This window comes from Danio rerio, chromosome 7 (genome assembly GCF_049306965.1).
Source record: "Danio rerio strain Tuebingen ecotype United States chromosome 7, GRCz12tu, whole genome shotgun sequence".
In the NCBI taxonomy this organism is placed as follows: Eukaryota; Metazoa; Chordata; class Actinopteri; order Cypriniformes; family Danionidae; genus Danio; species Danio rerio.
The window spans coordinates 72,727,922-72,752,500 of record NC_133182.1 but is presented as its reverse complement, the minus strand read 5'-3'; the positions used below and the strand labels follow the sequence as shown (position 1 = coordinate 72,752,500).

Below are 24,579 nucleotides of genomic sequence, written 5' to 3'. Positions count from 1 at the left end.
AAAACACTGGAGCATTTAAAAGCCACATCTATCAGCGGGTCAATTACTTTGACTTAAATATCCAAATGCTTAATGTCAATGTTTGAAGACGGTCAAGGCAACAATCAATGTTGCTGGTTAATCAGCGGTGTTCAAGAATCCACTCAGCAGCATGTTTGTATCATCACATTCAAATTTCAATACCGAGTGGTACCAAATTTGTACTTTTAACAACCCCAGTGCAAACAACTAAATTGAGTTAATCGGTGTTTAACAAAATGTATTGGCAAACCTCACTGGTAAGAAATAAAATTTAGTGACTTTTTAAAAATTTATTGACTAGGCACTTTAAAACAAAATTGCAAGACATATAAATGTAACCTTCACATCAGACTGTTAAGAAAATGTTGTGTTGAACCATAGTAGTCTATGAGAATGATTTAACGCCAGAATGTTGATTGAAGTTGAGCAGAAATTTGGAGATACAGTAAGCACTAGCAAATGTAAAGGTTTGCAATGGATAAGTGTGTAGCATGGAACGAAAAGAAAAAAAAAACAGTTGCTTCTAGGGCTAAATGAATAATCGAAATTGAAATAAATTCGCAATTTGAAATGTTGCGATTAGCTAATCACAATGTCTGAGATATGAATGCAATATAAATATACAAACGTATTGAGAGCAAATGATAATGAGTCTTTTTATGCAGAGTAACAGACATTTTAAATAATGTCAATATACACAAATGTACAGTATACACACTCGCGTATACACACAGTTATTGAGTATATTTACAAAATCAGAAGGAATGTTGTAATGCTTTTATTTAAAGTGTGTAAACTAAACATTGAGCTTTATCTTGACTTTAAAAGTTTATCGCAAATCAAATCACAATCACTGTCAAAAAAAAAGTAATTGGTTATTTCCCTAAATCGCCCAGCTCTAGTTGCTTCACTGAAAGTAAAATGCAGATTTTAACATTATGAACATTGACCCTCTTTTGAAAAGATGTCTACTATAAAGCAGACTCATTGCAGCCACTAAAATAGTGAACAAGATGTCTGTTTTTGTAAGATTCAATCTTTTTGAGATTAAAAAGTGACCAAAGGAAGCAAAGCACTAGTCTACACTTTTATATTTGATGTTATCGGAGGCAAAAAGCAAACACAATTGCATTATTATTGGGCCACGTTTACACTAATACGTTTTAGTTTTAAAATTGCATTTTAGAACAAAAGTGATCCACGTCCACACTAGCGTTTCACCCAGCGTTTGTGAAAAGATCTCCGTCCACACTACGCCGCTGAAAACGCACATCACATGACCACACACACACACACTGGCATGCGCTGCAGCATCTGCGGACGTCTGAGATCTAGGCAGGTGCTCTGCGGGCACCTCCCCAGATGAGAGCAGCGCATGTCATACAGTTCATCAAGGATCATCCGCTGGATCTCATCTCGTTATAGTTGTTAAACGTGATATTTAATTCATCTAGTCTCTATCTAATGGCTCTTTTGACTTTTGAATCTATTAGGCTACTTGTTCTCAAGTAACTTGTTTTGGCTGAGTGCAAAGTTAATATTTTTAATTTATGTAACCACCTACACCAATAGTGTATTGATAGTTTTTTATTTATTTATTTTTTCAAAGATTTTATTTTTGGCCTTTTTGCCCTTATTAGATAGGACAATATTTAGACAGGAAGCAAGTTGGAGAGAGGGGGGTGGGGGGTCGGGGGGGATGGGGTAGGGAAATGTACTTGAGCTGGGATTCGAACACGGGATGCTCTGACGTGCTACTGCACCATATGTCAACGTGCTAACCACTAGGCTATTGCGCAGACAGTGTATTGATAGTAAAAATGGATGGAAGGCGTAAATATAGCAAAAGTTATGTTTTAAAACTAAAGCGTATTGGTGTAAACGGTGCCTTAGCTACATTATTATACTTAAACATTTGAAGTGTTATTTGATAGCATTTTTCCTAAAAAGTAGTGCTATTTCAGTCAGTTTGAATGGTTCTAATTCAAACCCTAGTTTATTAGCGTTTTGTTTAGCTGATTGGGAATCCTTCATAACTTTTAAAGGGGTGATTGGCAGAAGTAGTTTGAGAAACGCCGAGTTAAACAAATGATGATTTCTTCCAGCGATATCAAGGACACGACGGTTGGCACTTTGTCGCAGCGCATCACCAATCAGGTGCATGGTCTGAAGGGCCTCAACTCCAAACTTCTGGATATCAAGAGTTACCTGGAGAAAGTTGCAACCGGCAAACTACCCATCAACCACCAGATCATCTACCAGCTCCAGGACGTGTTCAACCTGCTGCCTGACGTCAACCTGCAGGAGTTCGTCAAGGCCTTCTATCTCAAAACCAACGATCAGATGCTGGTGGTTTACCTGGCCTCGCTCATCCGCTCCGTAGTGGCGCTCCACAATCTCATCAATAACAAAATCGCCAACCGCGACGCTGAGAAGAAGGAAGGCCAGGAGAAAGACGACAGCAAGAAAGAAAAGAAGGATGAGAAGGATAAAGACAAGGACAAAGACAAGGAAAAGGACGCTTCAGCCAAGAAAGAAGACAAAAAGGATAAGAAATAAACTGGCATGAACTTGGGCTTACACAAACTTGGCTGAATAACGAGGAAGTCTGCGTTTGTTTGCTTCTCTTGTTTAAAACAAAAAATCTATCTAAATCAGCCGTTGTGTCTGTCTTTTTGATATAAAGGACTCGTTTTCTGTTTTGCGATTCATTCAGATCTCCCTCTGATGGTTGATGTTTCTGTTTTGACCAAGGTTGATGTATTCAACATTATAATCACCATTATTAGACCATCAAGACAGGTGTTAAAGCAAAGTCCAACTGCAGCCGCATCCTTGTATTTACACTGATGAGATTTTTTTTTTATTATTATTATAAAAACCAATGTCAAACAAACTCATGCAGCTTAACCTGTTTTATTTCGTTCACTACATGCAAAGTGTACAGTAACCAAAGCACATCTGCAAAACATGTCTAGTTTTCAGCGAAATCAGAAATAAAAAGATCGGCTTTATAATAAATATGGTAGTTTTGATTTTTCCCACAAATGAAATGAAAGCTTACACAAAACTGCATTAAGCATTTTAGAAGAAAGGTAATATGTGCAGATATCATGCATACATTTTAATTTCTTGATGTTTACAAAGTAAATATATTAGGATAAGACACTAGATGATGGAGTCTTCTTGTATTAGCACGTCAATGACCGGGATTATGATCGGTTTCTTCTTTTTTCTTGCTTTTGATTCCAAAAAAGCTCATTATCTTCATCATTACCAGTTCCACGGTTTCCTCTTCCTCTGAAGGCTGCGTATGAGAAAAGTAAGATCAGTTCTCCCAATAGTCAACAAACTAAGTTATAATTCCATATTACATGGCTGTCTGGAATAATTGATTCTGATTTACGACATTCCAAGGTATGTTATTCCTAGATTACTCATAAACTAATAACGCAGGCTCACTTGAGTACTACCAATCACCTTGATCATCAGTGAGTACACTACTAGTCAAAAGTTTGGGGTCAGTAGGCTTTTAAATGTTTTAAAATAAGCTTTTTCTGCTCACCAAGGCTGCAAAATACAGTATCAATTGTAAAATTGTGAAACGTTATTGCACTATAAAATAACTGTTCAAAAGTAGTTTATTATTTAATTTAATCATTTATTCAGTAATTATAATGATGATTTTACAGCTTCATTACTCCATTCTTCAGTCACATGGTCCTTCATAAACCACTTTAATTTGTATTATTATTATTATTGGTAATAGTAATAAAAGCAATAATGACTGGACTAATAATGTCATTTGAAACTACATACAATAAGTAATAAATAAATACTTAACAATTTTACATTTTTTTTTACATTTAATAAATGCTGCCATGATGAACAGAAAGGCAACAGTAACTCAAACAACCACTCGTTACAACCAAAGTATGCAGAAGATCTCTGAACAAACAACGCATTTAAACTTGAGGCAGATGGGCTAAAGCAGCAGAAGACCACACCGGGTGCAACTCCTGTCAGCCAAGAACAGGAAACTGAGGCTACTATTTGCACAGGGTTAGAATATTGCATCGACAACATGAAAGCATGGATTCATCCTGCCTTGTATCAGGCTGCTGGTGGTGGTGGTGTAATGGTGTGGGGGATGTTTTCTTGGCACACTTTGAGCCCATTAGTACCAATTGAGAATCATGTCAACGCCACAGCCTGAGTATTGTTGCTGACCATATAATTACAGTGCACCCATTTTCTGATAGCTACTTCCAGCAGGATAACGCGCCCTCTCATAAAGCGCAAATCATCTCAGACTGGTTTGTTGAACATGATAATAAGTTCGCTGTACTCAGATGGCCTCCACAGTCACCAGAGCTCTATCCAATCGAGCACCTTTGGGATTTGGTGTAACGGGAGATTCACATCATGAATGTGCAGCCGACAAATCTGCAGCAACTGTGTGATGCTATCATGTCTATATGGACCAAAATCTCTGAGGAAGTTTTCCAGTCCCTTGTTGAATCTATACCATTAAGGATTAAGGCAGTTGTGAAGGCAAAAGGGGGTCCAACCCAGTACTAGTAAGTGGCCGGTGAGTGTATATAGTGTATGGAATGTTTGACTGTCTTTTTTTTGTTTTGTTTTCTTTTCTGCACTACAATTATGAGATTTTCCATATTTCGTAATTCAAGTTTTTCCCCACCCCATTTATTTTTGTTTTTGAATTGCATTATTGAACCTCTGTCTTTCTTCCAACCTTGAAAACTGAAAAAGTGACTTTTCTGAACATTTTTAATACGGTTGTTGTTGTATATTATGCTGCAAAAAACCTGGTAATAAGCTGCCGGTACATTTTCTGTTATTTAACTAACTTAATTCTCTATATATTATTTCTTGTCAACAAAATCTTGTCACAAACTACTAAAATGTCAATAAAAGTCACTTTGTTAAACTGCTGAGTTGAAATTTCAACATCAAAAGTGGACACAGCAGAGATCAACATCCCATAATATATCTTAATTTGTGCTTGGAAGGTAATTGGAAGGTAAACAAGTGTCTCAGGGAGTTGGAATGGCTAACCCTTTAAGCTGCTTTAGTCAAAAGATTGTCTGAACAGGGCCTTCAAAATAGTTGCAAATGTAAAATGTAAAAGTGACCTGGTGATTCTCCCGTTCCTCAGTAACTGCCATTAGGATGATGGAGATGAAGAGGGACAGTACCACAAATGTAGCGATGAGGACGCAAGAGGAAATGATGACAGCGCCAAGAGCAGGGTTGGAATTCATCACCTGTACAGGTAACATGACAGCGGCAATGAAGCAAAAGCTTTCCCAGTCTGGTCATTCATGATGTTTTACGTACCTCATCGTAATTGAAGATGCCTATCTGCAAACTGAAGATCGCAGTAAAAGCGTCCGGCAGAGTTCTGTATGTGTATAGCTCCCATCCGAATATGAGATTGCACTAATGAAAATGAAATCAATCATATTAATAAGATAAAATAAAATGAAGCTACAATATCTATGTCTATGGGGCAGCCGTTTAACAAGTGCCATATAAGCTGCAGCTATTTTTCCAAATATATATATATATATATATATATATATATATATATATATATATATATATATATATATATATATATATATATATATATATATATTTTTTTTTTTTTTTTTTTTGATTGATTGACTTATTGATTGATTTTCTGACATCAGTGGACAAGTTTACTTATCTGTAATGATTTATTTTAAATTTGGAAATAAGTTAATCTATAGCTTAAAGAATAATAATAAAAAAGGTTTTACCCAAACACGTATAACACTATAAATCTAGAATTCAGAGAAATTGAGCTATAGTTTTCATAGCTATGCACAGTCAAAAAACTTAACAGTCACTATAGTGTATAGTATATATATAGGCTTCTAGTTGATCACTTGGTATCAGAAGTGGCTTATATGAAAGGCAAAGGCCGCTATTACACTTATTTTACCAAAACAAAATATGATCATGCCTTGATTTTTAATTATTTAATTAGGACAGTAAGGTCTAACTTTGCTTAGACAAAAGTTTTGCTACTTAACAGAAATATTGTCCAGTATAGAATATAAAGTCATGGTGCAGTGGAAAAAGAGTTAATATTGAACATGTCTCCTATGAGCTTGGAGGACTGCATCCATACATCTCTGGTCAAATCACTTTTTAATAAAGTCATCTGGAATGGCAAAGAAAGCGTTCTTGCAGGACTCCCAGAGGTCAAGATTCTTTGGATTCATCTTCAACGCTTCATCTTACCCCAGACTTGCTCTATAATGTGCATGTCTGGTGACTAGGCTGGCCAATCCTGGAGCACCTTGACCTTCTTTTCTTTCAGGAACTTTGATGTGGAGGCTGAAGTATGAGAAGGAGCGCGATCCTGCTGAAGAATTTGCCCTCTCCTGTGGTTTGTAATGTAATGGGCAGCACAAATGTTTTGATACCTCAGGCTGTTGATGCTGCCATCCACACTGCAGATCTCTCGCACACCCCCTTACTAAATATAAATCCAAACCATAATTTTTCCCCTTACCAAACTTGACTGAGTTCTGTGAGAACCTTGGCTTCATGCAGGTTCCAGTAGGTCTTCTGCAGTATTTGTGATGATTGAGATGCAGCTCAACAGATGATTCATCAGAAAAATCGACCTTCTGCCACTTTTCCACATGATCAACTAGAAGTCAAGTTATTATTTGTTGCTCTTACAACTGGGATCCATATTATGGCCAAAACATTCTTCCTATTATAGACTAAAAACCAAAAGGAGCAGTAGAAGCTACTGTGGAGAATCTGAGAAAATACTGAAGATCAAGTTTAATGACTAAAAAAAATCATCAGTACAAGTGTACAAATTTTGCTCTAAATGAATTTCTGTTTAGATGAAGTAAAACACCCCCACAGATAAAATTTCTTCTGTATTTGGACATAATCCATTTTTAAATCAAATTAAATCATTCTATTGTCACATCATCAGCAGCTGCACTTGTGCTATGATGAGTGACAAGCTTAGAGGAGCTCGCAACACGGCGGCCATGCTCGGCGCCATCTTAACATCAAAATTGAGCATAAGGTGATGTCATGCATGTCAAATTGGCTTAGAATTGAAAGAATTGTTGTAAGCTGGCTCACAGGAAGATGGGAAATATGCCTTTGACCTTTTTATTTTGGTGATTAAAGGATAATATACACAGAAAAAAAGGAATAATCGGATATACTCATTTTTTTAAGTGACGTGTTTGCAAAACAGTTTATATGAGCTGAATTTAAACAAATTAAGTTGAACATTACTAAATTCAATTTGTTTAAAGTCAGCAAATATAAATTGATTGCAATCACTTACCTTAAAAGAAATGAGTAAATCCAATTAATATATATATTTTTAACTGTTTTGGTCATGAATAACAAAACTGCTAAGCAATGCACATAATTCTTGATTATGGGATTCTTGATTGAGTGATTTTTTTATGCCAAAAAATATGTAAAATATAGTGCAGGTCAGTATTTTCTGTGGGATTACGTTTGCCAACAGTAAAGTAGTTGGGCCTTACAGCAAGAGAATAGGCCAGGAGGATAATGAAGATGACCACAGTGAGGGTGGACATGTCGTCCCAGGCGCGCTGCAGTGACGAGGCGATGACGTACAGTTTAGGACTGAGTCTTAGCAGATGCCAGAGCTTCACACAGCCCAGAAGAACCAAAAACGCCATCACGTATCTCAGCGTAGCATCCACGGCAGCGGTGTCATGAAAACTGGGAAACCTGCAGAACAATACCATTTTTACCATCTTCAATTTATCTATCTACATTTAAAGAAAACATTTGTGTTGTTGACGTGACGTTGCATATCGATTTCTCCACGATAAAAAAAGAAACTGCTTTTATAATATTTTTTACATTTTCGAGCCTAATCTCAAAACTGACGGTCTCAAGCATAGCCTTATAAAGTTTAGCTCTTATAAATGAAAAAGAAAATTGTAAAACCATTAATTAAATACCTCAGGCCTAATTTTAACTGTGGCTATTTTATTAAACAGCACACAATATTTTTGAGTGTATTTATATTCACCTTTGTCATGTGTGATGGTAGAAATGCAACTGGCTGGAATTAGTAGGTCATCTGGGTTTTTCTTGCATGCTGTTTTTCAAATACTAAGCTTTCGGACATACTACTCGGCTCGCATACGGTTTTCAACATACTATAAAGTATGGAATTATGCCATTTTAGGTGCAGCGATGGTTTTAGTGACAATAATGTATCAAGTTCCTATGCATGAAACATTTTTGGGTATTTATTGGCAAACTGGCGATTCTTAAATCATAATTACAATCACCTGTTTCATCATTATTTAAACATTATTTTAAATGGCAACAGGTGTTTATTTTCAAAAGACAAACAAACAAACAATTCAAATCATGAGGAACACATAAAATAATGTTTGTTGTATTGGTTGCAATGAAATACAAGACTAAATTTGGGAATCACTATATGGAAACTAAAGCACGCAAAGGAAACCCTTCTCAAACACGGGGAGAAAATTCAAACTCCACACAGAAATGCCAACTGACCATTCTGGACTCTGAACCATTGGATTCTTGCTGTGCAGTGACAGTGCTAATATATAAACTTACCGGCCACTTTATTAGGTACACTTGTCTAACTGCTCGTTAACATACATTTCTAATCAGCCAATCACATGGCAGTAACTCAATGCATTTAGGCATGTAGACATGGTCAAGACGACCTGCTGCAGTTCAAACCGAGCATCAGAATGGGGAAGGTCATTAAAGTGATTTTGAATGTGGCTGAACACACAACATGTCAAACCTTGAAGCAGATGGACTACAGCAGCAGAAGACCACACCGGGTGCCACTCCTGTCAGCTAAGAACAGGAAACTGCGGCTACAATTCGCACATGCAGGCTCACCAAAATTGGACAATAGAAGATTGGAAAAACGTAGCCTGGTCTGATAAGTCTCGATTTCTGTTGCAACATTTGGGTAGGGTCAGAATTTGGCGTCAACAACATGAAAGCATGGATCAATCCTGCCTTTTGTTAACGGTTCAAGCTGGTGGTGGTGGTGGTGTAATGGTCTGGTGGATAATTTCTAGGCACACTTTGGGCCCATTAGTACCGCCACAGCCTACCTGAGTATTGAAGCTGACCATGCCCATCCCTTTATGGCCACAGTGTACCCATCTTCTGAGGATAAGCAGGATAATGCACCATGTCATAAAGTGCGAATCATTTCAGACTGGTTTCTTGAACATGACAATGAGTTCACTGTACTCAAATGGTCTCAGTCCAATAGCTCAATCCAATGAGCTCAATCCAATAGAGCACCTTTGGGATTTGGTGAAGCGGGAGATTCACTTCTTGGATGTCCTGCCGATAAATCTGCAGCAACTGCGTCATGCTATCATGTCAATATTGAGCAACATCCCTGAGGAATATTTCCAGTACCTTGCTGAATCCATGCCACAAAGGATTAAGGTACACTTATTAGGTACACTAGTAAGGTGTACCTAATAAAGTGGCCGGCAAGTGTATACATCTGTTTAACTAATTATTTCAACAAGAAAAAGGATATTTTTATTTCATATTTGTCAAAACTACCCACTCACTCCTCATACTTACTGATTTTTGTGTTTCTGGTAGTATTGGATGTCTATGTTACCCTGTACGGTTTTCTGGATGAACAGTGACAATGAACTCCAGCTTAAAATGATGATGGCCATGTCTAACAGATTCCACTTGTTTCTGAAATACGCCCATTTCTGCCTCTTCAGCAGCTTGCCCTGTTCAACACCAAAACATGTGCGCTTTAATACGGAAAGTATGTTAAAAATGAAGAAAGAATCGCACGAAAGCCACAAGAGATTAATTACATAACTTAATATGATGCAAATAAACAAGAGACTGACCTGCAAAAACATGTAGTAGACAACGAAGAGGAAGTAAATAACCCTCGAGGCCATGAGAAAGGACATAAAGCTGCCCACAGAGCTGTACAGACTGACATTCTGCAACACACTGCGAAACTGAAATGCACCTGGAAAAATCAGAAGCACCAGCTCAGATATGCCATGAAACAGGAAGGTTTTGTATGAATGAGAATGATTATTGTTTTGCCTCACCCACTGCACTGCTCTCTAATATCAGCGTGACAATGCAGAAGAGATCGACATTAGCATTGTACACGGTAAACTCTACAAAAACCGCCCTTGTGTACTCATCCAACCAGGTGGAGTTAAACAGATACTGAAGCTTCCTGTTGGTTAAAGGGAGACATCATTCTGTTAATACTTATACTTTACAAAAAATAATAGCTTTTTATGTAAATAAAATATTTGTAAAAAAATACTTATAGATAAGTGAACTGATTGCAGAGGCTTAACTTCATTAATAAAATACATAGAAATTGAATAACATTAAATTACATGCAAATGATGACATTTTTGGTTGCGGGTCTTCATAACATCTTTAAATTTGGTTTGTTCAAATGCTGCCCCATCTTATTTTTATCTTTAGTTTATATGAATATATATTTTATACAACAGTTCTTTCTGGTTCTCGAATGAAATTGAAAATGCGTCAATCTTTTCTCCTCTAAAGGCTTATTATACAATCTCTGTCGCCATCTTGTGGATGGACAACGTCAACTGTTTTTGCTTTGCTCAATAACAGGCTGATGGATGTCATTGCGCTGCATTAAAAAAATTCAAGATATATAAAAATAGGCACTATTCTTATTAATAAACTGCATAGTTGCAATCTAAACAACAAATTTCTTGACTAAAAAAAGCCTCAAAAATACATTTTGTTGTCCAACAGCTGCAATATTTGTCAAACTGTAGTGAGTTTATTCCTCTGCTTGGCACACTATGTGGGCGGAGTAATACACAAGAGTAAAGAGGCTGTACGAGTGCTGTTATTGCAGAATATAACACGGCTATCAGCCAATCACACACACACACACACACACACACACACACACACACACACACACACACACACACACACACACACACATATATATATATATATATATATATATATATATATATATATATATATATATATATATATATAGCATTATATATTATAATTAAGCCATTATGCAATGCATCAAACAGAGGTTTTATTTATGCGTTTACTCACATGGTAGCATTTTGCTTGTCAGGACCAAGGTCCATAACATACCCTCCTCCTCTATACAGTGCAGTTAAACCCCAAACAGGCAGTGCTTTGAGTGTGGACTGGCTTTGATATTGCCATGCTGTGATTCCCTCCTCAGAGCCATTCACAGAATTAAACTCTTCCCAGCCAGGACCGTAAGACATCATGTCCTCATTTCCCCATGAGTAAGGAGTGTTGCACTGGGAAACAGTGTGAAGCATGACTTTAGCAACCTTACAAGTGTCTTTCTTCACCCTCACTTGTCGAATACGAGCGTTACCGACAAGTTTGGAGTTTCCATCTGTTATAAAGCCTAAAAAATACATTACACACATCAACCTCAAATGACACTCTCTTTATAGAAGATTGTTACATTCATGGACAGGTCAAGATAATGCAAGTACCTGGATATTGTCCAAAGAGGTTTTTGAGAAGTACAGTGTTGGCCCAGACAAACACATCATTGGTCTTCATACTGTCTGAAATGCCTTTGCTGAAGCTCTGCTGGATGTGCTGAGTGAGGTAGAATGCATTTGGATCTTGCTGTCCATATGCCACCAGCAGCAGCATAGACAAGAACCCCAGGAAAACTGCAGGGAAAGTACAGGTCTGTTAACCGCTGTACATTCACACAGTTATTCACAAAAACCCATCTTAAAAAATTTATATATTAGCATATATCATATAGCATATGCTATATTAGCATATATCAAAGCATATATAATATTAACATATCAGCAATAATATGAAAAGAGTTGATACAGATGGTTCATTATTTATAAAAGATAAATAAGCTGCATGTCTTTTGAATAATCCATTTTTCTTCGAGCAAAATCATTAAATACTTGCGATTAAATAAAACTAAAAACTAAATAAACACTGTTAAAAACAATTGGCTAACATTGCTGACATGGGCTTTTTTTTTCTTTTTCTCCATAATATTTTTATTTTTCGTTTTCAGGTTGTACACATTGAAATACAACAATTTACAAACATTTTACAACAATAATAACATTGTTGCATTTACAAATTATACAAAATATGAGGATGTATATATATTTATAATAAAAACTAAAAGCAAAAAAACAAACAACAAAAAAATAAATAATTAAATTAAAAGTAAAACTGCTCCCCTTTTTGTCATTAATAGTAATCTATTCAAACATGACAATTATAATCATACTGAGTACTAGGTACAGCAAATATGTATTAAAGAATGTATCAATACAGAACTATAAAGCTGGAACTGCATTATCCATCAAACATTATTCATCAACTTCTTGCTAATTCCACTTCTTTGATGTAACTAATGAAAGGACTCCATATCTTTTCAAATAAACGTTGTTTAGCTTTAAGTATATAAGTCTATATAATCTATATAAGTATATAAGTCTATATAAAGTATATAATCTGGTTTGGCGATCCTAACCCTCTGCATTAATTAGGTTTTGATGAGCTTTCCACTTTTCAAAAACCTGTTGTTAGAAACATTTCATTTCGATAGTGATCTGAAATTTAACAAACAAGTAAATACAGTTGTTAAATCCAGTTTTTTTTTCCCATTTACGACTTATGGCAAAAGTAAAGTCGTTTCTCTCTTTTAATGACCTTGAAAAGGTGATCCATGCTTTTATTTTGGGAAGACTTCACTATTGCATTTTTTTTTTTTATGTGGGTATTAGTCAAAATGCCCTAAATAGATTGCAATTAGTACAAAATGTAAGTATAAGCACATATCGCCAGTTCTTTCCTCTCTGGGCCGGCTGCCTGTTAGGTCACGGATTGATTTTACTATTAATCTTTGTTTTTAAATCCTTAAACAATCTGGCACCATTAATTTTCAGACCTGCTACATGTATATAATCCTGGCAGGTTACTGAGGTCTTCTGATGAATTTATTCTTTCTATACCAAGGTCCCGGCGTAAGCGAAGTGGGGATCGCGCTTTTGCTGTTATTGCCCCAAAACTCTGGAACGGGCTTCCACCCCACATCAGACATGCTCCAACTCTTTCTGTTTTTAAAAAGCATTTGAAACGCCATCTTTGTTCGTTAGTATTTGAGCCTTTTTAATGTTGAGGGGTTTGTCTTATGTTTTAATTGTATGTGATGTAGATTTTATTTTTAGTATTGATTGTGTTCGGCACTTTGGGCACCGTTGTGTTGTAAAAAGTGTGCTATATAAATAAACTAATTAACTAACTTACTAACTAACTAACTAACTAACTAACTAACTAACTAAAACTAACTAACTAACTAACTAACTAACTAACTAACTAACTAACTAACTAACTAACTAACTAACGGTAACACTTTACAATAAGGTTCATTAGTTAATGCATTTACTAACATGAACTAATCATGAACACCACATGTACAGCATTTATTAATCATAATTGAACATTTACTAATGCATTAATAACATCCAAGTCCATGCTTGTTAACATTAGTTAATGCACCATGAGTTAACATGAACTAACAATGAACTACTGTATTTTCATTAACTAACGTTAACTAACATAAACAAATACAGTAGTAGATGTATTGTTCATTGTTTGTTCATGTTAGTAAATGCATTAATTAACATTAACTAATGAACCTTATTGTAAAGTGTGACCTAACTAACTAACTAACTAATTAACTAACTAAAAGATGTTTTTTCTAATGGCAGACTTGACAACATTTGTCTTATCCATTGAGTAGCTTTTAGTCTTTGCGTCCTTGTCCATAGCAAAGCTACACATCTTTTGGCATAAAGCAAACTGAGGTCTTTAAATGCTTGTTCGCTTCTGCTATTTGTTTTGAAATAATGGGCTGTTTTTCTTACTCAGAACCTCCATGACGAGAGCTTGTGCTTTCTGCTGTTTGATCATGTTTCTCCTGAGCTTCTCTATATCGCCGGGAGGTGGAGGCTGATAGTAGCTCTGTGTACAGTCTCTCTGAGCAAAACACACTTCACTGAGACCATCTGTAGAATTACAAATTGAAAACACATCTGCTTTATGAGATACAAAGTTCTTTATACGGAACCTCAAAGACCAACTAAGCTTACTTTTTAGTACTCATTACATATGAAGTGAAGTGAAGTCACCTGAGCCAGCGGTTGTTTTCTTTTGTAAAGTATCAACTTCTTCATCCTCGGCTTCAACCTTTTTCATCACCAATGCAAAGAAAATTCCTATAAAAACAACCTGCCAAATGAAATACACAATCCTACGATCAGAACGACATCACTTTGAATATAAAATGTGACCCTGGAGCACAAAACCAGCCTTAAAGAAATCATTTTACAAGTCGTCTAGAGTTAAACCATTTATTAATCCATTCAGCCGATTTCCGGGAATACTTTTAGCTTAGCTTAGCATAGATAATTGTGTTGGATTAGACCATTAGCATCTCAATTAAAATGACCAAAGAATTTTAATCATTTCGATGATTTCTTACAGTGTGACCAGAACTAATATCATTGCGCCTGCTGCAGCCATGATATGGCAGCTAAGTCCCTTGATTATTAGGCCTGAATGAGACTATAGTTCCTAGGCATATCAGGGGTCTGGATGCAGACCTGATGCAGATGCAATCTGAGCTGTATGCCATGCTTTTTAATGGACTCACCTAACTCCACCCCACCCCTCAAAATGACGTCACTGGTTCCATTAAGTGCATTGTGTCTGACATTGCATGGCTGAGAGATGCTGCATCCAAATACTATTGTAGAAAATAGAAACTTTTTATTTTCAGTCGGTCTTAGTACAGGATATAACTACAAAGAGTCAAGCTTTAAATTGGAAAAAAACTATTAAAAAAACCCTTGGTCATTTTTGAATGAGATGCTAATGGTCTAATCTGATTCAATTATCTATGCTAAGCTAAACTAAAATTGCCCCCATCAGTCCTGGAGATTGACTGGATAGATTAAAAAATAGTAAACCTCACCTGCTTAACTGTTGGGAGCTGTAAAATAGCTGTGTTTTCTTATTTATTTATTTTATTTTGTTTAAAGTGGAATGTTTCAGTAGGTTGCATGAGTATACTTGTAGAAAAAGCCATGATAAACATTATGCTCAATGAATACATTTTGTACATGTATTAAATTAATATTCTGATTAGTCATATACATTGCTAAAAACTTAATTTGGACCATTTTAAATGTGATTTTCTAAATATTTTGGTTTGATTTCAAATTTCCAGATGTTGTCCTACTGTAAAAAAACACACATCAATACAAAGATGGTTTAGTCCTAAAGAAATACAGTACTATGCAAGAGTCTTAGGCCACCACCAGCTAAAAGGTATGTAGTACGTGCAGGGTCATTATTTTTGGGTGAACTATAGCCTAATTTACAGTACAAACAAAAGATAAGCGAAAAGAAAACAATATTCAGAACAAAATGTATTTTGGACTCAAAAGACTAGCATCAAAAGTGTGTTTAACTTTAGCACCAAAAGCAACAGCTTGAACTTTTTTGTTGAATCTTTTCTGAATTATGTGCTATGTAATACCAAGCATCTTTCAGCTTTTTAAAGAGTTCTTCCTTAGATTTAGCATGTTCTGTTGTTTTTTTCTTCTTCAGGTGAATCTTATACTGCCAATACATACTGCATACTGTATAATATTCAGGTCTGGACTTTGTGGAGGCCATTTCATGACTGTCTTCATTTCATCAGATGTTTTTCTCTTCAAATATGATTACATTACAGTGTGTTTGGGATCCTTGTCGTGCTGAAAGAAAAAACTATTACAAATTAGGTGTTTTCTAGTAGGAATTACATGACAAATTAAGTCGGAACTTTTCAGCATTCACAATCCCACAAACCGTTCTGGCTAAAATATAATCAAGAAAGAAAATCCAGGATTTTTCATTGATGCTTCCATCTTTCTCTAACTCTTAAATAATCACACCCAAAAGTTCCCACTAGAACCTGTATTTTCTGGTTGTGTTTTAATAAAGAGAATGAAAAGTCATTTATAATGTTATTATACTCTCACTAAAGCAACAAATGTAACCGGGGGGCTAAGACTTTTGCACAGTACTTTATAAATCTCAACTGTAAAGAATTTACTGTTATGACTGGATTTGTGTTTCCAAATATTATATTGTGATTAGTTTCTTTACTTTTACAGGCTCGGTGAAGCAGAGGCTCTGCGTGAAGCCTGTGACGTTGGAGATTATCCAGCTGACAGAGCGATCCTTCCCATATTTCAGTCCATACAACATCGTGAAGTAACCTGAAATCACACTGGTGCCTATGACCAGAACCCAACCCACATACACAAACCACCAGGGTGGATCCTTTTGGCAGCCGTGCTTTTTGGGCTTGGAGTTGCTGGTTTGCTGCTCAGCGAAAGGTAGAGATGAAACAAGACTTTCCAGCATTTTTAACATGTCCTGCACCTGCAGTAAAACCTGAATGAAGCACCCAGGCCTGGAAAATCCCGAAGGCCCCAGCAGCTTCACCTCTCCCTCCACGTTTTTAAGTTGTTTGGTCAGATGATAGGTGTAGGCCGGGAAAACGGAGGAGGGTTTGTTTTTGTGTATTAAGTGCTGTTGCTCGATGAGGGCCTGCAACTCCGACAGCAAAGTGTTGACATCTGATTTACGAGAGATCATCTCAGTTTTCGGGAAAGGGCATCTCATGGCATGTGCAAACAGGTACGTGATTCTCTGGATGTCCTAATGAAATATCATAAGACATGTATGTTAAGGCAAAATAATAATAACAAATAAAGAAATTGAGACATTTTGAACACTTTAGTTTTGAAATCAGAAATTACAATCTTATTATTGACTAATAAGTGCACTTACATAGTTAGGGACTTACATTGCCAATAACAGTCACTAATAAGGCTTTAATTGATCATTATTTTATATTAAAACTAAGATAATTTTATTCCAACAAACTAAAATAAATAAGACTTTTTCCAGAATAAAATTAATTGATACAAATTTAACACTTTAGTTTAGAAATCAGAAATCACAAGCTTACGTAGATACTGATTTACATGCCATTATGAGTTACTGTTAGGGCATTTAATGGTCACTTCGGTCCGTGTACGTTTTATTCATTTGTTTTCCATTTTCAAACGGAATAAAGGAAATTGAAAAAAACGCCGTTTTCTCAATTTCCTTTATTCCGTTTGAAAATGGAAAACAAATGAACAAAACGTACACGGACCGTTTCAGCACCGCCTACATGTGTAAAATGAATTTTAAAGTCGTTTATCCGTTTTCCTACCCTAAACCAAAATACGAAAATCCAGCCAAAATCTCGTTTTTTCATTTTCTCGTGAGCAAAAGAAAAACGAAAAAACGGCCGTTTTCTCAATTTCCTTTATTCCGTTTGAAAATGGAAAACAAATGAACAAAACGTGCACGGACCCACTTTTTATTCTTGTCTTTCATTAATTCATTTTCTCTTCAGCTTAGTCCCTTTATTAATCAGGGGTCGCCACAGCGGAATGAACCGCCAACTTATCCAGCATAAGTTTTACGCAGCAGATGCCCCTCCAGCAGCAACCCATCACTGGGAAACCCATTCACACTCATTCACACACACACACACACACATTAACCATGGACAATTTAGCCTACCCAATTCACCTTTACCGCATGTCTTTGGAGTGTGGAGGAAACCCATGCGAATGCAGGGAGAACATGCAAACTCCACACAGAAGAGCACAAACTCCACACACACGCTTCCTTATGTACAACTGGCTCAAACTCACTCATTTTGAGGCTCGAACCAACGACCTTTTGCTGTGAGGGGACAGCACTACCTATTGCGCCACTGCATCACCTTATTCTTGTCTTATTGCTGCTTTAATTGTGTTTTTATACTAACAATGAATATAATATGTACAAAAGATAATAATGCCTATTACTAGGTCCTCAGTAAATCACTATAAGACAAATAAATTCTAAGTATTATTATTAGTATTTGATCACACATTTTAAATGAGAAGATTTTTATGATGTTACTTAAAAAAATTATTATGTAAAATTTCAACTGTGATAAGAAAGATACATTATGTACAGCATCGTATTCATTTAAAAAATGCTGAGTTGTAATAGCCCAACATTGGGTCAAATATGCATATTTAACCCAATCATTGGGATAAGTGCAGGGCGAACTGGCCATCTGGCAATTCTGGCAAATGCCAGAAGGGCTGGACCATTTTTTCATTGTGGGCCGCTCAGTTTTAAATTAAATTTTTTAAAATGTATTGCTTTTACATGCAGGCAGATTTATCTCTTGCAAGATGTGAATATGATGATGATGATGATGATAATAATGATAATAATAATAATAATAATAATAATAATTGTAAAGCATTTGGCCCAAACCATGACATCTGGCTGGTTTTGAGATTGGCCAACCCAGTCCGACCCAATCAGCGGTTACGCAGACGTAATTAAGATCTGGCAAGAATGTCAAACAAACAGTAAGTGATAACTGTCAGAGACGGACCATAAAAAGGTGGTGTCGAAAAGCTCAGAGAAAGCAAAAAAGGGCTCTAAAAATGCTGCCAAATGCATAAAATTCACTGAAATCTTCTCGAAAGGTTTAAATTCGGCTGCTGCATCAGAGGACAATAGCGCGGTAGCATGTTAGAAATACTGTGAAAAGATTCTTTTAAAATAGACTAAGACTGAAATAACAGCTGTTAAAAAAATCAGTTTTGCAAAACCACAAACAAACATTATTTGTTATTTAAAATCGCATTATTTTTTCACAATGAAGCATAAAAATCTGCTTTAAAACCATAAAATATTCTTAGCACCTTTAAATACTTTAAAAAGATTTAAATACTGCACTGCAAAAACTGCTTTTCTTGCTTAGATTTTTTGTCTTGTTTCTAGTCTAAATATCTAAAATTACTTATATCATGAAGCATTTTCTTAACAAGCAAAACATACTGTCTTGTTTTGAGAAATAATATGCCAATATTAAGTGAGTTTTTCCTTAAAACAAGCAAAATAATCTGCCAATGGGGTAAGCAAAATAATCTTGTTTTTTCTTTTGACGTAAGATTATTTTGCATACCCCATTGGCAGATTATTTTGCTTGTTTTAAGGAAAAACTCACTTAATATTGGCATATTATTTCTCAAAACAAGATAATATGTTTTGCTTGTCTAGAAAACTCTTCTTGATTTAGGAATTTTTAGATATTTGGACTAGAAACAAGACAAAAAATCTAAGTAAGAAAAGCATTTTATGCAGTGTGTGCATGAGAATGTACAGTATATGCATGTGTAACCCCGCCAGTCTTACGCCACCCAACCCGCTCCGAGTTGGTATCAAACCGATGACCTTCCGCATGGGAGTCGGTTGCTCGAACAAGGAGGCTAAAGTTCATGGCCTTTAGCATCTGTCACAAGAGCACCTTCAGATGTCAGAGGAGTGAGGTTTACCTGCACAGCACTTACTAGCTGGCCTCTGTTACACATTGGGTTTTATTTACCCAATGGGTCAATTATGGATAAAACGTTGGGTTTTTTGTTACATTTTATTGATATAATATTAACCCAACTTGATTAAGCATTGGGTTAAGACAACCAAGCAATTTTTGGTGTCTATATCAAGGTAAAACAATTACCACAAACTTTTACCACTGCAAGCTAAATTGCTGAAACAAACAGCACTTCATCAAAATAAAAATGAACAACATACATCAGACTTACTTTAATGAGGAAATCTTCTGTTAAATTGTTCTGATCAAACTCATTCTGGATGTCGTTGTCCGTTTGAGGAGGCTCAGACTTCTTCTGTGGCTTTTCTTTCTTTGTCGTCTTTTTTCGTGGACGCGTCCGTCTGAATATTCCCACAATTATCAAGTTTATTGGAAACACAAGCAGGGTGCTCTCGAAGCCAATCATCACCTGACTCCAGGTCAGCTGAATCTGACCTTTTAGAACAAAAGACAAATAAAACATATGAAAAGCAAGCAATATTCTGTCCAAACATATTTATATAATATTCATGCAGCGGAATGAACCACCAACTATTCTGGTATATGATTTATGCAAACGGAAGCCCTTCCAGCCGTAAGCCAGTACTGGGAAACACCCATACACTATCACATTTACACAGACACACTCATGCACTACTACAACCATGTCTTTGGACTGTAGGGTAAACCGGAGTGCCCGGTGGAAACCCACACGAACAAAGGGAGAACATGCAAACTCCACACAGAAATGCCAACTGGCCCAGCTTGGACTCGAACCAGCGACCTTCTTGCTGTGAGGCGACAGCGCTAACCACTATGTCACCATGCTGCCTTTATATGATATGTTCGTATTAATTTGCATAAAGTGCTCGACATAAATGAGTCCACCCCAAAGGGGAGGAGCTACTCTATGTCCCGGCCTCTCTTAGAGATTTTTCAGTTGAGATTATGCCAAACATCAAATAAAAAAATGTGCATTTCAAAGCACCTCACGAGACCTTAAAGTACTATTTTTATCCATACCCATGTCCATGGTCTGCTCTGAGGGGTCAGTGGGAATCCCGTAAAACATGATGCTGGTCAACATAGAGCAGAGCAGCACCGAAAAGCAGCAGGAGACGCGCTGCACACAGGTGAAGCTGCTGTTGACCGGTCGACACACCACAGAGTACCACAGGTGCTTGTCACAGAAGTCTGTCGTCGTCTTCGAGAAGAACACATTGCTGCAACATAGAAAATCAAGTAGTTGTGTTTTTAAATATTCCTTGTTAAAGGGCCATGAGACCCCCGTGTTTCAGCAAGATGTTGTCACACCTCTACTTTGGAAAAAGTCAGAAAAGGGGGCGTGCCCAGCTCTGTTTAGGTGGGAGTGTTGGAGAGGCAAAAGAGGGATGGTGTGGATGTGTCGATTTGAGATTTGAGCATGAGTGAGTTTCAGAGGCAAAATACACACACACACACACACACAGAGGAGAAAGTGACTGTGTTTACATGGACATCTGTAATTGAATTATTTGCCAAATTATTAAATGGTGGACTTTAACTGCAGTTTGGCTCTTTCATTCAGGGAATTCATTCATGCCCCTCGCGACAACGAGATATTTGATTCGAGGAACTGCTGGAAGCGTGTATTTTTCATGCAATGTTTACTACCGCACGGCGAATGAGAGAAAAAAAAACTCGGCAGGTATGCCGCGTGTGTTATTCCGGTCACAAAATGCGGTGAAAATCCTACACGACGGTAATAGTTTGGTTGTGGTGCTTACATGTTTACACTCGGTGTAGTTCGATACGAATAAACTCAATAAACAAAGAGCACTGGTCGCTCACTTACCAAATCTGTAGAGACAGGACAATCCGCAGCAACTAGAACCGCGTCTTTATTAAGAGGAGATGAGCAGCGAATCCGGATCTCCATTTGCAGATGACAAAAAAAGCTCTCGGGTAAACAATGTTCCTAGACACGTAAGTTATTGTTGTCGAGCGTTGCATGCACTGATCCACAGGTGAGTCAAGCTGCGCTCTCACGGAGAGAAAATGAAAACAAAACTTCACTGCAGCAAAGGAAAAAAGCAACACTGCTCGCTTGTTTTGCCAACACAATGTGGTGTGTCTGCCGTCTAAAACAACATGTAACATTAATGAATATTAATGAAGTTGCATAATAGAGCACGCTGATTGGTTTGAACCAAGCTTTACTCATGCATTAATGCAGCACACTCGAAGACGTAATACTAGACACTCAGGCACAGACGTCCAGTCTACACGCTGGGATACGAGCTAAGATCTCATGGACGTGACGCAGCTTCAAAAATTCGTTTCTAACTGGAAGTACGAATTTGCTCAAAATAACGCAAAAACAACCAGTTTTTACTTTTTTGTGAAATATAGGTGTCCTAATAGTGTTTATAGCAGTGTGGGACACATATACGACTGTCAACAGCTCAAAACTTGTGTTTTGGTGTTTCGTGACCCTTTAAAGTTTGTATTAACTCAACAGTGCTGAAACTTTTTATTATGGTAATGAATTTCCAAATAAAACAGAATATTGAGTAGGGGGCGGGGCTTTCTTATTGAGCATCATTCCCTTGTAGCAAACAAACGTTAAGAGGGGTATGGTTATTTTTCTCCACATATCTGTTTTATTTGGAATAAAAATATAATAAAAATATTAGATATAAAAATAAATCTCTTTTTTAAATAACTGGTTTAATAAAAATATACTTTTAATTAGTCAGCTCTTAGATGTGGTGTCCCTTTTTCCATATAATAATAATAATAATAATAATTCGTTACATTTATAAAGCGCTTTTCTGGGCACTCAAAGCGCTTTACACAATGGGGGGGATCTCCTCATCCACCACCAGTGTGCAGCATCCACCTGGATGACGCGACGGCAGCCATTTTGCGCCAGACCGCACACCACACACCAGCTGATTGGTGGAGAGGAGACAGAGTGATGATATGCCAATCATGATATGGGGAGGGTTAGGAGGCCATGATGGACAGAGGCCAGTGGGCAGATTTGGCCAGGATGCCGGGGTTAAACCCCTACTCTTTTTCGAAGAACATCCTGGGATTTTTAATGACCACAGAGAGTCGGGACCTCAGTTTAACGTCTCATCCAAAAGACAGCGCTCACTGAGCAGTATAGCGTCCCCGTCACTATACTGGGGCATTAGGACCCACACAGACCGCAGGTTGGGCGCCCCCAGCTGGCCTCACTAACACCACTTCCGGCAGCAACCTAGCTTTCCCAAGTGGTCTCCCATCCAGGTACTGACCGGGCGCAGCCCTGCTTAGCTTCAGTGGGCGACCATGTGAGAGTTGCAGAGAGCTAGCTGCCGGCTAAATATGAAAAATGTATGTATCAGTTTTCTTTTCCTGTTCCCCCCCCCAAAGAATATGCCGTCGTTTATGATGCAATCACTGATTGTGTTATACCTTCAGTCAAATTTGGCCCTAAAGGTTCTTTAGATTATTTTTTTAACACTGTTTTTATTGATTTTAGTAGCTTTTAACATGTACAACAGAAATCAGATTCAAACATAGAAAATAATAATGTATGATAATAACACACACGATATTAAAAGAAAAGTAAAACCATATAAAAAATAAATAATAAAATAAAATAATAATATTAATGATAAATAAAAAAATATATGAAGAGTAAAAGTAAAAATTATATAAACATATTAGTAAATGCATGTACTTTCACATACAATAAATCTGTTTTGCCTAAGCTTTTGTCACATTTACATGTGTTTTGAATGCTTTGAAAGTGTTAATCGTTTTGCCAAGCTATTGTTTTGAAACTTTGAAATATTCAGTTTCTCCCACCAAATAACATCAAACACATTTTCAGGATAAATACAATGTTGACCTTCTGACCTTACAGTAGATGCATTTAAATCTGTTGTAGGAGACTCCAACATAATACTAAGACACTTTAAATGACCTGCTCTTTAAGAAAGCAGCACTGTGAGCTCACCTGAAGCCTTTCATGTCCACCTCTGAAGCTACAGGAAACACCTTTTCAACAGTACAGTCGTCCACATCAACAGACAGCCACGAATTGCAGAGGAAATTCCACTTCTGCTCAGTCTGAAGGTCTTTTATCACTACTGTGCTGACAAACCTGAGAAAACAAAAAAATCAACTTAGTCTAGGAGTGTGTTTAATTTTATAGGATGTATCTTGCTCTTCAAATCATCAAATCTTTACAAAGCTGTACTTTATATAAATGTAATGAACATTAGTAATAATATTAAAATGTTACAGGTGTACCTAAAGTGTATGATTTTTGATTAAAGATTTTATTCAGTGGATAGTAAATTATTGCTGCTCAGATTAATATTTTATGTATAATTGTTTAGTTTTGTGGCAAGAAGTCATGTAATAAACCAGATAATTTACATCCGGCAGCCTTTTTTTGTTTGTTTGCTTTGCCCTTTGTGTCTGCCACTATCTCCAGCGATCAAGCCTGTGCAGATCGCTCGAGAACTACACATCTGCCACTATATGAACTACAACTCCCATAATCTTTGCAATCACGCACCAGTTCCTGATTCGCCCTGATTACACACACACAGCTCATGATGGACTGATTACCAGGACTATAAAGACATTTAATTCACACACACTCTTTGCTGAGTCTTGTAAACTGTAAGTGAGCATAACCAAGCGGTTTCTTTGTCGTGTTGGGACCTTTGCTTTGTTTTATTGTTTACGTTGTTTTGCTGCCTGTCCTGACCATTTGCCTGTACTGTGACTATGCTTTTGAATTATCTGCATGCTTCTGTCTGTCCCTGTTTTGACCTTTCACCTGCCTGACAATTGCCTTAATAAACTGCACTTGAATCCACATCTCCGTTGTACCGCGACTCATTACA

The 24,579-nt window shown here is 36.8% G+C and overlaps 2 protein-coding genes and 1 long non-coding RNA gene across 9 annotated transcripts in view; 2 read left to right on the top strand and 1 right to left on the bottom strand.

The window, feature by feature from the left end:
- The window catches only part of psmd7 (proteasome 26S subunit, non-ATPase 7), a 6,913-nt gene extending 3,871 nt beyond the window's left edge, over positions 1–3,042 (top strand). The window contains 1 exon segment of the mRNA NM_199789.1: positions 2,127–3,042. Coding sequence (NP_956083.1) covers positions 2,127–2,580 — 454 coding nt within the window. The 3' untranslated portion in view covers positions 2,581–3,042.
- Positions 2,922–24,579, bottom strand: part of pkd1l2b (polycystic kidney disease 1 like 2b) — a 57,267-nt gene continuing 35,609 nt past the window's right edge. For 6 of the 7 annotated variants that reach the window (XM_021478036.2, XM_073907502.1, XM_073907501.1 and 3 more), the window contains 15 exons: positions 23,679–23,825; positions 20,711–20,910; positions 19,920–20,143; positions 16,351–16,908; positions 14,325–14,424; positions 14,061–14,201; positions 11,640–11,825; positions 11,218–11,548; positions 10,194–10,327; positions 9,981–10,108; positions 9,694–9,854; positions 7,605–7,815; positions 5,383–5,484; positions 5,178–5,309; positions 2,922–3,328 (listed from right to left, as the gene is read on the bottom strand). In XM_021478036.2, the coding sequence (XP_021333711.1) occupies positions 3,221–3,328; positions 5,178–5,309; positions 5,383–5,484; positions 7,605–7,815; positions 9,694–9,854; positions 9,981–10,108; positions 10,194–10,327; positions 11,218–11,548; positions 11,640–11,825; positions 14,061–14,201; positions 14,325–14,424; positions 16,351–16,908; positions 19,920–20,143; positions 20,711–20,910; positions 23,679–23,825 (2,863 nt within the window). In that variant the 3' untranslated portion in view covers positions 2,922–3,220. The remainder of the gene's footprint in view (positions 3,329–5,177; positions 5,310–5,382; positions 5,485–7,604; positions 7,816–9,693; positions 9,855–9,980; positions 10,109–10,193; positions 10,328–11,217; positions 11,549–11,639; positions 11,826–14,060; positions 14,202–14,324; positions 14,425–16,350; positions 16,909–19,919; positions 20,144–20,710; positions 20,911–23,678; positions 23,826–24,579) is intronic. The other variant, XR_012382812.1, reaches the window with a different exon arrangement.
- On the top strand, positions 5,201–24,552 carry LOC141375193 (uncharacterized). The gene is made up of 3 exons (XR_012382830.1): positions 5,201–5,317; positions 16,359–16,887; positions 23,610–24,552. It is a non-coding gene; the product is annotated as an uncharacterized lncRNA (long non-coding RNA).